The sequence below is a fragment of the Lactuca serriola genome, chromosome 9 (genome assembly GCF_051521515.1).
Source record: "Lactuca serriola cultivar US96UC23 chromosome 9, Lser_US96UC23_V15, whole genome shotgun sequence".
Classification (NCBI taxonomy): domain Eukaryota; kingdom Viridiplantae; phylum Streptophyta; class Magnoliopsida; order Asterales; family Asteraceae; genus Lactuca; species Lactuca serriola.
The window spans coordinates 217,588,322-217,602,268 of record NC_136416.1 but is presented as its reverse complement, the minus strand read 5'-3'; the positions used below and the strand labels follow the sequence as shown (position 1 = coordinate 217,602,268).

General features: G+C 36.5%; 1 protein-coding gene across 2 annotated transcripts; it reads right to left on the bottom strand.

Moving 5' to 3' along the window:
• Positions 1 to 4,084: 4,084 nt before the first annotated feature.
• On the bottom strand, positions 4,085 to 7,201 carry LOC145072770 (putative disease resistance protein At5g66900). Of its 2 annotated transcripts, XM_079019247.1 has the most exons (5): positions 6,453 to 7,200; positions 5,981 to 6,381; positions 5,524 to 5,888; positions 5,243 to 5,439; positions 4,085 to 5,144 (listed from the first exon to the last, which is right to left on the bottom strand). In XM_079019247.1, exons 1-5 carry the CDS (start codon positions 7,048 to 7,050, stop codon positions 4,312 to 4,314), a joined length of 2,394 nt encoding a protein of 797 aa, XP_078875373.1. In that variant the 5' UTR covers positions 7,051 to 7,200; the 3' UTR covers positions 4,085 to 4,311. The 2 variants fall into 2 exon arrangements, with proteins under 2 accessions (XP_078875373.1, XP_078875371.1); XM_079019245.1 differs by having other exon boundaries at positions 5,243 to 5,888; positions 6,453 to 7,201.
• Positions 7,202 to 13,947: the final 6,746 nt, after the last annotated feature.

Genomic DNA, 13,947 nt, shown 5'->3' with positions numbered 1-13,947 from the left:
CCAATTTTACTTTGTTTGTCTTTAGTTTAATTACTAGTATTTATCTGTTCTCAAATCATACACATTCCCCTTGTGTTCGATATATTTTCTTACTACAACTATATTATTTCACGATTAGGTACATTGCTTAGTGTGTAACAGCTAATTGAGATAAAATATAATTTATAAACTCAAAACTAATGCATTTATCACACATCAATATGAAATCCCAAATATGACCAATAATGTGAATTGAATTGATGTAAAACAAAAGGACCATATATATATATACATATATATATATATATATATATATATATATATATATATATATATATATATATATATATATATATATATATATATATATATATAACTTACTCTATAGTCTATAATTTAGGGCAAGTTATAGGAATGGTCTATGTGGTTTGGGATAGTCAGCACTTAATCCTTAACTTTTTTTAAACTCATACCATCCCCATGATTTGGTTTTGTTTCGAATATGGTCTTGTTAGACATTAAATGACTATATTGCCCTTATCTTATCTTATCTTATTGTTAATTTATTTACTTGTTATTCCATAAATCGTTAAAATGGCCCAAATTTATTGCGATGATATGCGATTAGGGGGAAGGTTTTACTTTTGGTGTAGATAGATATGGAGATGTAGATAAGGACAAATACGATTAAATTGGACTTCACAAACTTAGTTCTGATCCACGGTTGAGGTCCGTGGAAAGGGTGTTCGAATCAACAATGGTGTAACCACAAAAATAGGTGTCATCGACAAGTGGGATGACCTAATTATTATTATTAGTAATTTTTTTTGGTGGAAACTGGTTAGGAAAACCAAGACGTAATCGAGTCTGATTGGTCTAATCTGGTCTTTCATGTCGATTCACCTAGGTTTTTTTTTCCTTGCTAATCGATTTTCTCGGATTATATTTAGGGTTTGAGTTTTGAATTATGAGTTTTGGATTTGGATTTGAGTTTGAGTTTCTAGTGCATTTTTGGATTTGGATTTGAGTCGTAGGTGATTTTGTTTATGGATTTGATGTTCAACTTTGATTTAGGTTTTCAGATTTGTGTTGCAGATTGGATTTTGGTTTTATATATGAGTTGTAGGTTCCAATTTGAACATTTAGGTAACTTTGTGTTGATTTTTAGATGATTTTTTTTGAACCGACAAATCTAATATACTTCAAAGCTAATAACACCTAATTTCACTTATACCCACGACGAGACTTGAACCCTTAACCTCAAAGAGGAAGGGCACTATCTTATACCATTGGGCTAGAAGCCATTGGTCTTTAACGGAGATGACAACCGAAGTTGTTGTGCTGTCGGGAACTGAGTTCATCTATTAAGGGAAAGAAAGATGAAGATGATTAAGGTGGGGTGGGTCCCCTTCAAACAATATATCAATAATTTATCTGTTTAATAACAACCGGAATAATAAATAAAGAATAACAAAATAAAATTATATTATTAAAGTAAAAATAGTCGTTTTATGTCTTATAAGAACCAAATTCAAAACAAAATCACATCATAAAGATGGTCTAGTTTAAAAAATGGTTAGGGACCAACCATGTAAACTATCCCAAACCGCAGGGACCATTCGTGTAATTTGTACTATAACTAAACATATCGTAAGCTTCTTCCCTACTTCTTGGTCAGTGTAGAAATTAATAAGCGTAGAAATTAATACGCCTAAGGCTGGAGGGAGTGGCTCTCACCAAAAGCTCGCCTCCAGCTCGCCACTCTTGCTATGACCACTCCCTTCATATTCGTTGCATGCCTCGCCAAATGTTACTCGCCGGACTTCTAGCGACATGAAAGAGAAAGAGAAATTGAAGAGAAAGACTATGATTGGCTTATTTCTCATTTCTTTTCTTTTCCTTTTTTTTTTTATGAAACTAAAATAAAATAACCTTTTAAATGCTACCACTCCTATCTCTTACAACTTAGATACTATACCACTCTCTTCCCATGTGGCTTAAAAATTCGAATGTGTTACCACTCCCTTGGCCTAAAATAATGGAATTCTTCCTTCTAACTCTCTCTACACCACTCCGGGAACGCATTCTCTGATCACAATCTTAGTTATAATGTTAATTTACTCTAAACAATTTCATCTTCTTCTAGTTCATCAATGGCTGAGCACTAGTAGGAGTTGGGTTAGGAACCGCTGTTTCTAATCTATCAGATACCATTATATACGTACGTAAGAAAACCTGGCAGTTTAGATCCCAACTCATTCGATTAGAAGAAACTGTCACGAGAATCAAACCGATGGTCAATGAAATGGAGAAACTAACCGAAGTATTAGATCACCCTAAACTGGAAAAGGAGATGTTTATCACTTTTATGAGACACGCGGAAGACCTGGTTCTGCAATGCATGCGTATCAAGTGGAACTTTTACAAGAAATACATTCACGCGTTAAAATTGGATGAGCTAAATGCATCGATGCTGAGATTCCTTCAGACTGATGTTCAGTTGTTGACGTTTAGGAATATACAGGATCTGCAAGCGGAGATAGGTATGCAAAGGAGAAGGATCGAAGGGGATTCAGGTCGTCGGTCGTCTGGCATATCATCAGTGAACGGCAATGATATAGGATTTGATGATCGAGTAAGGGATTTAAGGGTGATGATCCTCAAAGATTCGGCAAAAATCTTGCTACCCTGTGTGGAACAAATTTCATAAATTTCAATATCTTCAATTAGTACATCAATCCTAGAGTTCACACATCTGCGGAAATTGTCCTTGATCAAGTGCAAAATAGGCAACAGTTTCAACGAATGCATACACAACAAGTTGCCAAGCCTTGTGGAGATCGATATCCATTCTTGTTATGATTTAATCACATTTCCCGCAATGTTGTGCAATCTAATCCGCCTTAGGAAACTCAGTATCATTAATTGCCTCAACTTGAGTTCACTTTCTGAAGGCTTTGGAAAATGGAAACCTGACGTATTTGGAAGTTTTTCGGCTTGCATCATGCTCAAATCTTATAGATTTGCCTGAATTGACAAGAAACCTGAAGAAATTAAGGGTCATTGATCTCTATCAAACTGTTTAAATCTAAATAAGTTGCCGGAGCATATAGGTGAGATGGGTGCTCTACAAACGATTCATATGAGAAGTTGCACAGGGCTGCTTAATCTGCCACCATCAGTCAAGGATTTACGCCAACTGGAAGTTTTTTGTGACAAAAAAACCTCCTTCTTGTGGAACATCTCACAAACGTGAAAATACAATTGTTAGAAGAATATATAGATTTCAAACATGAAAGTACAATTACATAAGTAGGTGGGTATGGTCCTTATATATATGTAGCTACAATCTTTTTCGTAAATCGTCCACCGTTACTTGTATTTATGATTTTTATGAATTATCTGCGACCGATGACAAAATGTAAATGTTATTCCATCGGTATTTTAAATTCAACTAGTAACAACTATTTATATTAGAAAACATGACATGATATTTAATATGCATATGATTCAGATTAAACACAAAAAATGATTAATGCACTTTCGCTATATGTATATAACAAGATAATCCAATTTGAAAGTATGTTGATATAATTGTCAGATTTTGTAATGTAAAATGCTAATAAATTAATTATACAATATTGCAATAAAAAGAATTATCAGAGCATGATATTTGGCATTTTACATGAACCTCCTAGAAAAGTACTTAACCCAAAAGTTTCGGTATATACTATTGATGCACAAGTATGAAAATCCAACTGTCATGGTCTTCTTATGGTCTTGTTGACTGTGTCAAGTGGTTCATGGCGGTGTAAGAGGGTTGGTGCACATGTAGATAGTCCGTACCCAAACTTGACATCAGTTGAGCAATCAATGCAAACACGAATCTAGTAAATGGTCACGCACTTTTGAATTATAGCGAAGCTGTAAATGAATTGCCTTTTTTCCATAAACACCAATAAGGTTCTTATTCAAGCAATCTATGTAGTTTAATTACAAGCTTTGTTGTTTCAATCAAATAATAGCATTCTTATATCTTCTTAAACAAAAAATTTATTTGATGGCTAACATAAATTTACTCTATTTATTTTGGTAAACAAGCAAAACCAACTAAACGGACAAATACCAATATTGGGTATAGTTAAATAGGTTACATGAAACATCAAGAAAACATGTATCCAAAATTTTACATACATTAAAAGTTCAATAGATAGAGAAGACAACCAACATAAGAATGCCCTACTAATGGCAAATATGAGAAGGTAAATCGCAATATATCATATTAGCAAAGAAGGTGAATACGTGATTATCAGCCTTGAACTTAAAACCTGATTAAACATGCACATCTCTTTGGATAATCTTCGAAAGGGTAGCAATTCTATCTTCTTCCACCAATTGTACGTTCACATCCTTGAAATCCCTCCATAGCATTGCTATTTCTTCATCACAAACAACTTCCAGTGAGCCTAAATCATTGAATGACAATGGAAGCTCATGAAGCCCAGTGCAACCTCTCATATGAATCATCCGTAGACTACTCAACTCACCAATCTCCCATGGCAACTTCTTCAGACGCAAACAGTCAGATAGATCAATAACCCTCAATTTCTGCATGTTTCTCATCGATTCAGGCAATTCTTTAAGATCCGAGCACGATGCAAGCCGCAAAACTTCCAAATTCATCAGATTCCCAAATCCTCCGGTAAGCGAACTCAATTCATGGCAATTAGTAATGATTAGTTTTCTAAGGTTGACTAGATTGCAAAACATTGAAGGAAATGTGATCAAATCATCGCAAGAGTCTATCTCCATCTCCGAAAGCGTTGTTGTTAACTTATTGGGTATGTATTCGTCGAAACTGTCGCCTATTTTGCACATGATCAAGGACATTTTTCGCAAGTTTTCTAACCCTAGGATTGATGTCGAGATTGAAGATATTGAAATGTGTTCTAACCTAATTGTAGTTAGACAGGATAAAGATTGTGGCGAGGGGAGGTTTTGAAGGTCTGAGAAGTTATACCCGTAGTTTGTTATGATTAGAACCTTTAATTTCTTCATGGTTTGCATGAATTGTGGTAAGTGGTATACTTTTGACATGAAATTCAACACGAAAACTTCCACTTCAGGGGCTCGAATGTCATCCCATTTTAAAGAGAATCTTTCATCTGTCGTCATATAGTATGCATGATAGGATTAGAAGAATGAATAATGAAATTTCTGACTAGATACCATGTTATAAATTTGGGAAATGGGGTAAACAAACCAGTGGTAATGGACAATATAGTGGCATTAATAGTATGAGGCAATTGGGGAAGGTCTTGTCCATTTGCATTTATGATTAATCTCTTTCTATGCTCTATTGGCTCTTGGCTGCTCAAACGAATAGCTAGCATTCTAATCAAATCATGTTGTATGACAGCTTTCTCCTCACAATAGTTGGCAATCATAGGCGAATCTATCCTGCAATCAAATGAGAATTTATTCAAATTTGGCAAACCATTAAGTTTATTTCTTAATGTTAAATTGAATTCAAAAGCCAAATACCGAATTGGCAATAGAGTTGCAAGGTTTCTATAAGAGAGCTCTAAGAGACGTTCTATGGTAGCAAATCCATGTTCATCATGATTGTATAAATGAACCCAAATGTCCATAAGCATTGTAGCCGATATTTTCTCATCTTCAGGAAATAATCCCAAATCCATGTAACATTGCTTGATTACAGATTCTTCTTCAAACACATCCAAACTTCGTGCTAGACAATGTTCTATAGACTGATGCAAATCCAAAACAGATTGCTGCCCATCAGATAGTTTGTTCAACATGATACGCCAACTTACAAGGGGTTTACCCTTTAGCAAACCACCAATCACACTAAGGGTTAGTGGATGTTTCTTGCAACACTTCACCAGCTACAAAAAGCTTATATTACTTAGCTAGAATTTCCCAAAAGATATATGAATCCTACAAAGTTCAGTTTTATTTAATAAAGGTTTCATTCTACCTTGTCAACAAGATTATATGGTATATATTCATTCACATGTTCTGAAAATGCAGAGTAATTAAACAGTGTGGTGGCATCTTGTTCGTTCAGAAGTTTCAATTGATATGTATTGAATTCTGTAAAAGTGATCCTAGATGTAACCAGAATCTTGTATCCTTTGAGATTGAACTTGAAGCGGTTAATAATGGAATCAGACAGGTTGGTAATGGAATCAGGCCATACATCATCCAGTACTAATAGTACTTCAGATCCATTTTCTCCTAAAAAGCTTCCCCATTGATTGATTGCATCATCATCGTTAATAAAATCGGCTTCCTTTCTCTCAAGTAAATTTTTTATGACGATTTTTAAATTGGGGGTGTCTGAGATGGTAGCGAAGTAGATGTTTCCACCAAAATTTTCTGTTCAAACGAGAAAACTGTAACCAATAACAGAAAGATCTGATAAAAAAGAATGAAACGAGTTTGAATACCTTTAATTTCGGGATCATGGCAGAGCATAGTTACCAACGTAGTCTTCCCACAGCCTCCTGGAGCAGAAACAACTACAACTGAACATTCATCTCCGACTGAATCTTTGAGGACCATCTCCTTCAATTTTCTAACTCGATCTTCGAATCCTATCACAGAACCTTTCAGCGACGGAATCCTACAAGATGAACGACTTGAATCCCCTTTCATCATACTCATTATCACTTTCTGATCTCGTACCATCACCAACTGAACATCAAACCGAAAGAATTCCAGCATCGATTTATTTAAAGCATCTAATTTCAACGCGTAAGTGTATCTCTTGTATAAATTCCATTTCACACGCTTGCATTTTAGAATTAGGGCTTCTGCGCCTTTCATCTGAGCGATGAACATATCATTTTCATGTTTCGGTCGATCCAATACTTTAGTTAGTTTCTCGATTTCATCAAAGATCGGCTTGATTCTCGTGATAGTTTCTCGTATTTTAGTGAGCTCGGAGCTAAACTGCGAGGGTTTCTTTAATACGTCTATGATGACATCTGATAGTTTAGTAACAGCGACCCCTAGTACAGCCCCCAAAAATAACCCACCAGCCATTGATGAACTTGGAGAAGTTGAATTTGTCTGGACTTAATGAACTTTGAAACTGAAATTGTGATCGGAGAAATGAGAATGCGTTCCCGATGATGGTCTGAGAGAGTTGAAGATGATCAGTCAAGGTGGAGTTGACCGAAGAAACAGGAAGAAGCTTCGCTAAGTTGACCGGAAGTCAACTATTAAAATATATTCCCTGTAGATACGGGTCACGTGTGTCGTGTGACATGGTCGTCAGATTGATTATTTTAGGCACGGTGTGGTGCGGTCTGGGACCGCACTTGGCCACCACCTCAGCAGGGAACACCGCCCCCTGGGTGCGGTTTTGTACGGTTCAAACCGCAGTGCGGCAAAAATTGGCCGCGGTTTGTGATTGGCTGCAAATAATTTGACTGTTTTTTGATTGGGTGGGGAGAAATTAAAGTTTTCATTTAATTTTTTTTTTAAAATGAAGTGTGGCACCACTCCTTGGGTGTGGCAGGGAACCGCACTTTTGTGGTAAAAATGACGTGGCGCTTACGTGACAACGAAGGGAGTGCGGTTTCGGTGGCACGACACCCTCCAGCCTTAGGATTATACTGTCCCTCAGTTGTATAAGTTGTATAAAAAATCAGAGAGATGCAGAAAGCAACTGACTAAGGAGTTTTTAACTAAAGGGGTAGTATTTAAAAAAAATAATCGATTAGTGGTATTTTGAAATATATTTACCTATTACTGGTATTTTATTATTTTAAACTTATCAATAACTACCCTCACGCAGACCTTTTTCTGCCTTTCCATCATCCGGCAACGGCCTTCCGCATTACTTCGCCGTTTCGTCATCATTCATCAAACTTTTTTCGCCATGAATCATCGTTGACTCTTCGTTTTTTCACAGTGCCTTCATCGTGTTCTTCACGTATATATATTGCCTCTTTTGTTATGTTCGTGCCTTTACTGTCACACCAAGACAAAAAACGGAAAGGAAAATCGCAGGTGTTTTGAAGTTGAAGGTGGTGTGATGGGTGTTATCTACGTTCCGACATGGGCAAATGCTCAAGCGGTTAACTTAGACTGGTTTACTGGTGGTAGTCTGACAAAACGAAAACCGAAACTTGTAAACACCTCTTAACCTTCGGATGAACCGCTGAAGTAAACTTTATGACTGTCGGTCATCTTCTCAGGACCCAAGAAGGACTCCCACCGGTTGATTTAGCAGGACCTAGAGCGACTTCAACCATTCAACGATACGACAATGGAGGCTGCACATGCATGTGCATCCCAAGGGCCAGTAAATGGGCAGTTTTTCTGTGATGCTAACTTGCTAAGGATTGTTCGTGGTCTGCAAGAAAGTTAAGGGAAAATGACTAAGGAGACCATTGAAGTTTCAAATTTGTTCAAAAACACCATTTAAGTTTACATGTTTAAAAAACATCTTCAAACTAAGACATATGTTCAAAAAACACCAACGAAGTACATGTTTTGTTCAAAAAACATCAACTCTATAGTTTTGAGTAACTTACATATTTAGTCCCCAACTTTTTTTCTCAACTCGAATGGTCCTTATAGTTTAAATTTATTTTGACTTTAGAACCTGATCGAGTTAAAAGACTAATATACTCTTATTACTTTCATTTAACATTATTTTTATTATTTATCAATTACTTACACAATTTATGTTGTTATTTATTACAAATATATCAATTGTATAAATAATTAACAAGTAATAAAAATAAATGTTAAATGAAAGTAATAAGGATATATTAGTTTTAACTCAATCGGGGTCCAAAGGCAAAATAAATGTAAACACTAGGGACCAACCAAGTTAAGGAAAAAAAAAGTTAGGGACTAAACATGTGAGTACCTCAAACCATAGAGATGATATTTTTTGAACAGAACATGTACTTTGTTGTTGTTTTTTGAACATATATCTTAGTTTGATGGTATTTTTTGAACATGTAATACTTGAATGGTGTTATTTGAACGAATTTGAAACTTCACTAGTCTCGTAAGTCATTATCCCGAAAGTTAATGTTCCATCTTATTGGTTGTGATTAGGATTACTGGTAGTTTGCAATTAAAATGATTTATTTTGTTATTGCTTTAAGAATATCAAAAGTACAACTAAATGGTAAATATATTTAAACATTTTATGTAAAAACTATAATATGGTAAAAAAATCACTGGCTAGGAGTGATTCTATTGGGCTTTCATATGAGTTTTATGGCGTATAGGAACAACAAGATTTTCAAGGGCATGATCATGAATTGTAATTTTATTTTCTGGGAAATTAAAAACTACATCCTTTTTGTGGATAAAAAATAGAGTTGGAAAAAATAGATTTTTGTCGTGGGATAGCTGAAACATCAATTCCTAATTGGCTTTGTATTTTTGTTAATGCTCACTAGCATCTTGCTCGTGTTACTTTAATAAGTTTCTTGTTGTTCAAAAAAATTGTATAAAAAATCAAACATACACACTGAGATTTTTACCTAAACGTAGTGATTACCAATTTTATTTCCCAAAATGTGGTAGTTTCAATTTTAAATACCAAAACATGGTAATCTTGTAGACCCCAAAATTATATATTTAAAAAATAGAAAACAAATCAAATCTATTATTAATTTACCAAATGACCCTTATCTTCTTTGCATTCCTTTTATCATCGTTAGTTAACTTTTTTTCTTATCACATCTCAATCTACAGGCCACCACCACCCACTATCTCCGAATTTGTCTTTCTTTTCCTATTATTTTCTACCACCGAACACTTTTTGCTATATCCAATTGGCACCCTTCTCATCTCCTTTTCATCTCCATTAATTAGTCTCTGACAACCACAACAATTAAAAGCTTAATTTGTTTTTGTTCTCCCAAAATCACAGCGACACTCAGGGGAAAGATTTATACACATGGTGGTTTGGATAATGACAGAGGGGCGGATGTAATATGTGGGTTTTCTTGTTCAAATTGTTTGAAACAGAACCCATTGTTTATGTGTGTGTGTTTGTGTGTTTTGAATAACGGATAGTACCTAGGGGACAATGAGTTATCTTCTTTAGTAAGATTTGCAATGGTGATAAACAACTAGTTAACCCACTCGTGAAAAATGGAGAAAAAATAGCTTCTCTCATTTTGCTTGAAGCAACAACCAAATAATCATACATTTTGAACCAAAAAACCTACATATCCCAACATCACCCTTTCGTTCAATCGTCCCTAGTATTGATATAAAACCAAAATTAAAACAAAGTCTTTATGTGTTGTGATCGTCGGATATACTTACCAAAGAAGATGGAAGGTGTCGGTTGTCAGAGCTGTGATTTATGAAGATGAAAGGGATGTAAACAGTGTTGATCGGAGATGGCAGGTCACATGTGGTTTGTGAAGATGAAGAAGGGGACATGGCGACAAAATTGATAGAGGAAGGGAAAAGGAAAATTTGGTAAATGAACTTTGTTTGTTTTCAATTTTTCTAATTAAAAGAATTTGGTCCATAAAAGAAAATATCATCTTTTGGTAATTAGATTTGGAATTACTTGTAACAACCCGAAATTTCAAATCACTTCTTGTAACTCAAATTGTAATCCAATTCGATCAACCAAACGGCATTTCCAAATCCGTTTCCGATTTCGCCAATTTAATTAAGTCATTAACTTGTATTGATCTAAAATGACTTAATGGGTGTCTTAATGCCATTTGAAATCATTCTAACACCCCATAATAGTTATCGGAATAATTCTAGAATCGACCATATCGGGTTACGGCAACTTGGTCGGGTGCGACCAAAAGCATCGCCTAACGCCGGTATCGGGTAGAATTCCGCCGTGTCCAATTCCCGAACACTATATAAATGATTCAAAGCTTCCATTTGAAGCTTTTGGCCATCTTTCCTTAATCACTCTCCAACCTCTCTCTTCATCCATAATCAAAGGTCCAAAAACAAAGATTTAAGGCTCCAAATCAAAGAGGTAACATCCCTAACTTGTTATCTAACCTCTTTAGCCTTCAAATTGATGTTTAATTTGAGATTTAGGACCTGGAACATGTGTTTACGGCCAAGGATCAAGCTTGGGCCGTAAACACTTAAAAATGGGGGTTTTGAGCCAATTAACCCTTCCAAATCATTATTGGGACTTAGATACGACATTGAGGCTTACAAATCGGGACTTGAAACACTTAAAACATGAATTTTGTGGGAAAAAAGAGAGTTTACGGACAAGGCATATGCTTGGGCCGTAAACGCCTCAAACATGGGGAGTAAACACCATATAACATGTTAGAATGCCTTGAAACTCAACCAATAGCCTTGGAATAAATCATAGAACCATCTAAAAATAGTTTGGAGACCTTAAACATATCAAAACACCACATATAAGAGTTTACGGCCATAGAACGTACTCCAAGGCCGTAAACTCCTAATTATAGGTCATTTGATGCCCAAAATTCATACCAAGGCTTAGAAAAATTACTAGAATCACATGTGATTGCTATTAGTGCCTCAAATCAATTTCTCTTGACCATAGGAGAGTTTACGGCCATAAACTCCAAGTTTACAGCTGTGAACTCCCTTTTGAATGGTATAAGTTCCATTAAATCATTCCAAGGCATTTTAGTAATTCATTCCAACAATCCCCAAGTCCAAACAAGCCATTAAACCCTCAAAATCACACCCACATGAGTTCACGGCCGTGAACTCATGTATGTGTGTGTTATATGGCTGTAAACTCCATAAAATGTTTACTCTTGGGGAGTAAACTCAAATCCCAAGTCCCTAGTACCATATCACGTCCGAAGATGTCACCCGGGTCACTCCAAACGCTCGTTTTGAGGTGTTTAACCTCGTTGGAGTGTAATGTTCCATATAATTAGTGATTGTAAATCTAATTGGATATATATATGGACATTATTACATTTTACATAGGGACATCGCGAGTAATCAAGCCCCGAACCAACGTCTAGTGTCTGAAACTGTCGCATTCCCAAGTCTGGTGAGTTCATACCCCTACCCTTTTTCACTGTTTTTCACTGTTTTCAGGGGGGGAACACAAGCAAAGTACAAGGGTTTCTTGTACTCAAAAACTTGTTTTCATGTGTGTGTTTCACATTTTATATGCTTTTAATACTGATTGATACAACTGATAACCATTCGAACATGCAGATCACGTAAACATTTATTTGTGAAATGGGTTTTATAAACTGTTATGTTTTATATATTTCACAAATGTTTTTCCACATTTTATCAGTTATATTTCACAAATGACATTAGAACACCTGAACAATATAACTTGTACACTGTTTGTCCTCGGTAACACTCCACATAGATACGCGAGTGGAGGACTATTATATTATTACTAGTAAATTTGTTATTCCTATATGATTGGAGACACGTCCTCGGCGAACACTCCGCATAGATACGCGAGTGGAGGACTACACCCGTAACCAGAATCTCTGGGATTTAGAGAGCGTGACTTGAGTGTATAGATCTATACGGGGCTGACTACCCCACACTTGGCTGCTAGCTACAGCCAAACCGAAATGGTTCAAGGGTGACGAAAGTCATAAGGATGTGGACTACTTATTGCCACAGGTTCAGTCTATAGTATGGTTATGGAACTCGCAATTAGGATAACAGAGATTTACTTATAGTAATAATGAATAACTTTATACATTTCACAAGATAACCAGGTTCAGAATACATCTTTTACATTGGTAATCAACATTCAGGAAAGTATGGGACTTTCCTGGGAAACCTTGTACATAACCAGGTCTAACCAGAATACATCTTTTACATCTTTTACAAACGGTAACCAACATTCAGGAAAGCATGGGGCTTTCCTGGGGAAACATTTACATAACTAGATAAGTGTAACAAACTGGATAACCTTACATCTTTGACAAATGGTAACATACAATCAGGAAGGTATGGGACTTTCCTGGGGATCCATTGGTACCTAACCAGAACAGTATAACAAAACAGATAACCTAAATGTACATTTTCACAATGGTAAACATGTTTTCAGTGTACAACTTTACTTTACATAATGTGAAACAACAACCAACCTTTTTAAGAAAATGTGAGATTTTCTTGGCCTCCTTTCGGTGTCCCTGATTGCTTTCTTGATCTTGAGTACCACCTCCCGAACCACCAGAACCACCGGTGTTCAATTGAGACATAGCAGCTGCCACCGCGGCGGTAACAACTGTCTGGAATAACACGGGATCAATTTCAGGAGGAGGTGGTGGCGGAGGGTTGTTGGTCTTTGAGTTGGGTCTCTTTCTGGGAGGCATCTTGATCTAATAAGATCAAGAAAGAGAGGATGATAAGGTCAAATTTGCAGCCTGTACCTTCAGTGATAAAGCCTTGACTTGGTGGAATGGCCGAGTCAAATCCTTGACCCTACCCGTAGCCAATGCCATGGGCTGGGACGCCATGAAAGAACTCCTCATTGCCGAATACTGTCCCCATGGTTAAATGCAGAAGCTAGAGCATGAGCTCTGGAACCTGAAGATGAAAGGTTCCGACATTGCTGCATACATTTCCCGATTTGATGATCTCGCACTCCTTTGCCCTGGTTTGGTCACTCCTGAAAGCAAAAAGATCGAGAGGTTTATTTGGGGGCTAACCAATCCAACAAAGGGTCATGTCTTAGCTGCTCTCCCGGATACATATGATAGTGCTAAGACTTTAGCCCAAGCCATAATCGACCACAGTGATGATGTCGAGGAAACCACTACCGCTCCTGAGTCGACTAAAAGTAGTGGTGAGAAGAGAAAGTTCTGGAAGAAGAAGAAGGGTCAATCTTCCTAAGGATCCTCCAAAAGACAGCAAACAGTAGCAGTCCATGCTGCTACTACCCCCGTTGCTGCTGCTTCTGTTGTGGGATCCACAGCTCCAACTCCAACCAGCTGGTATGCTGGT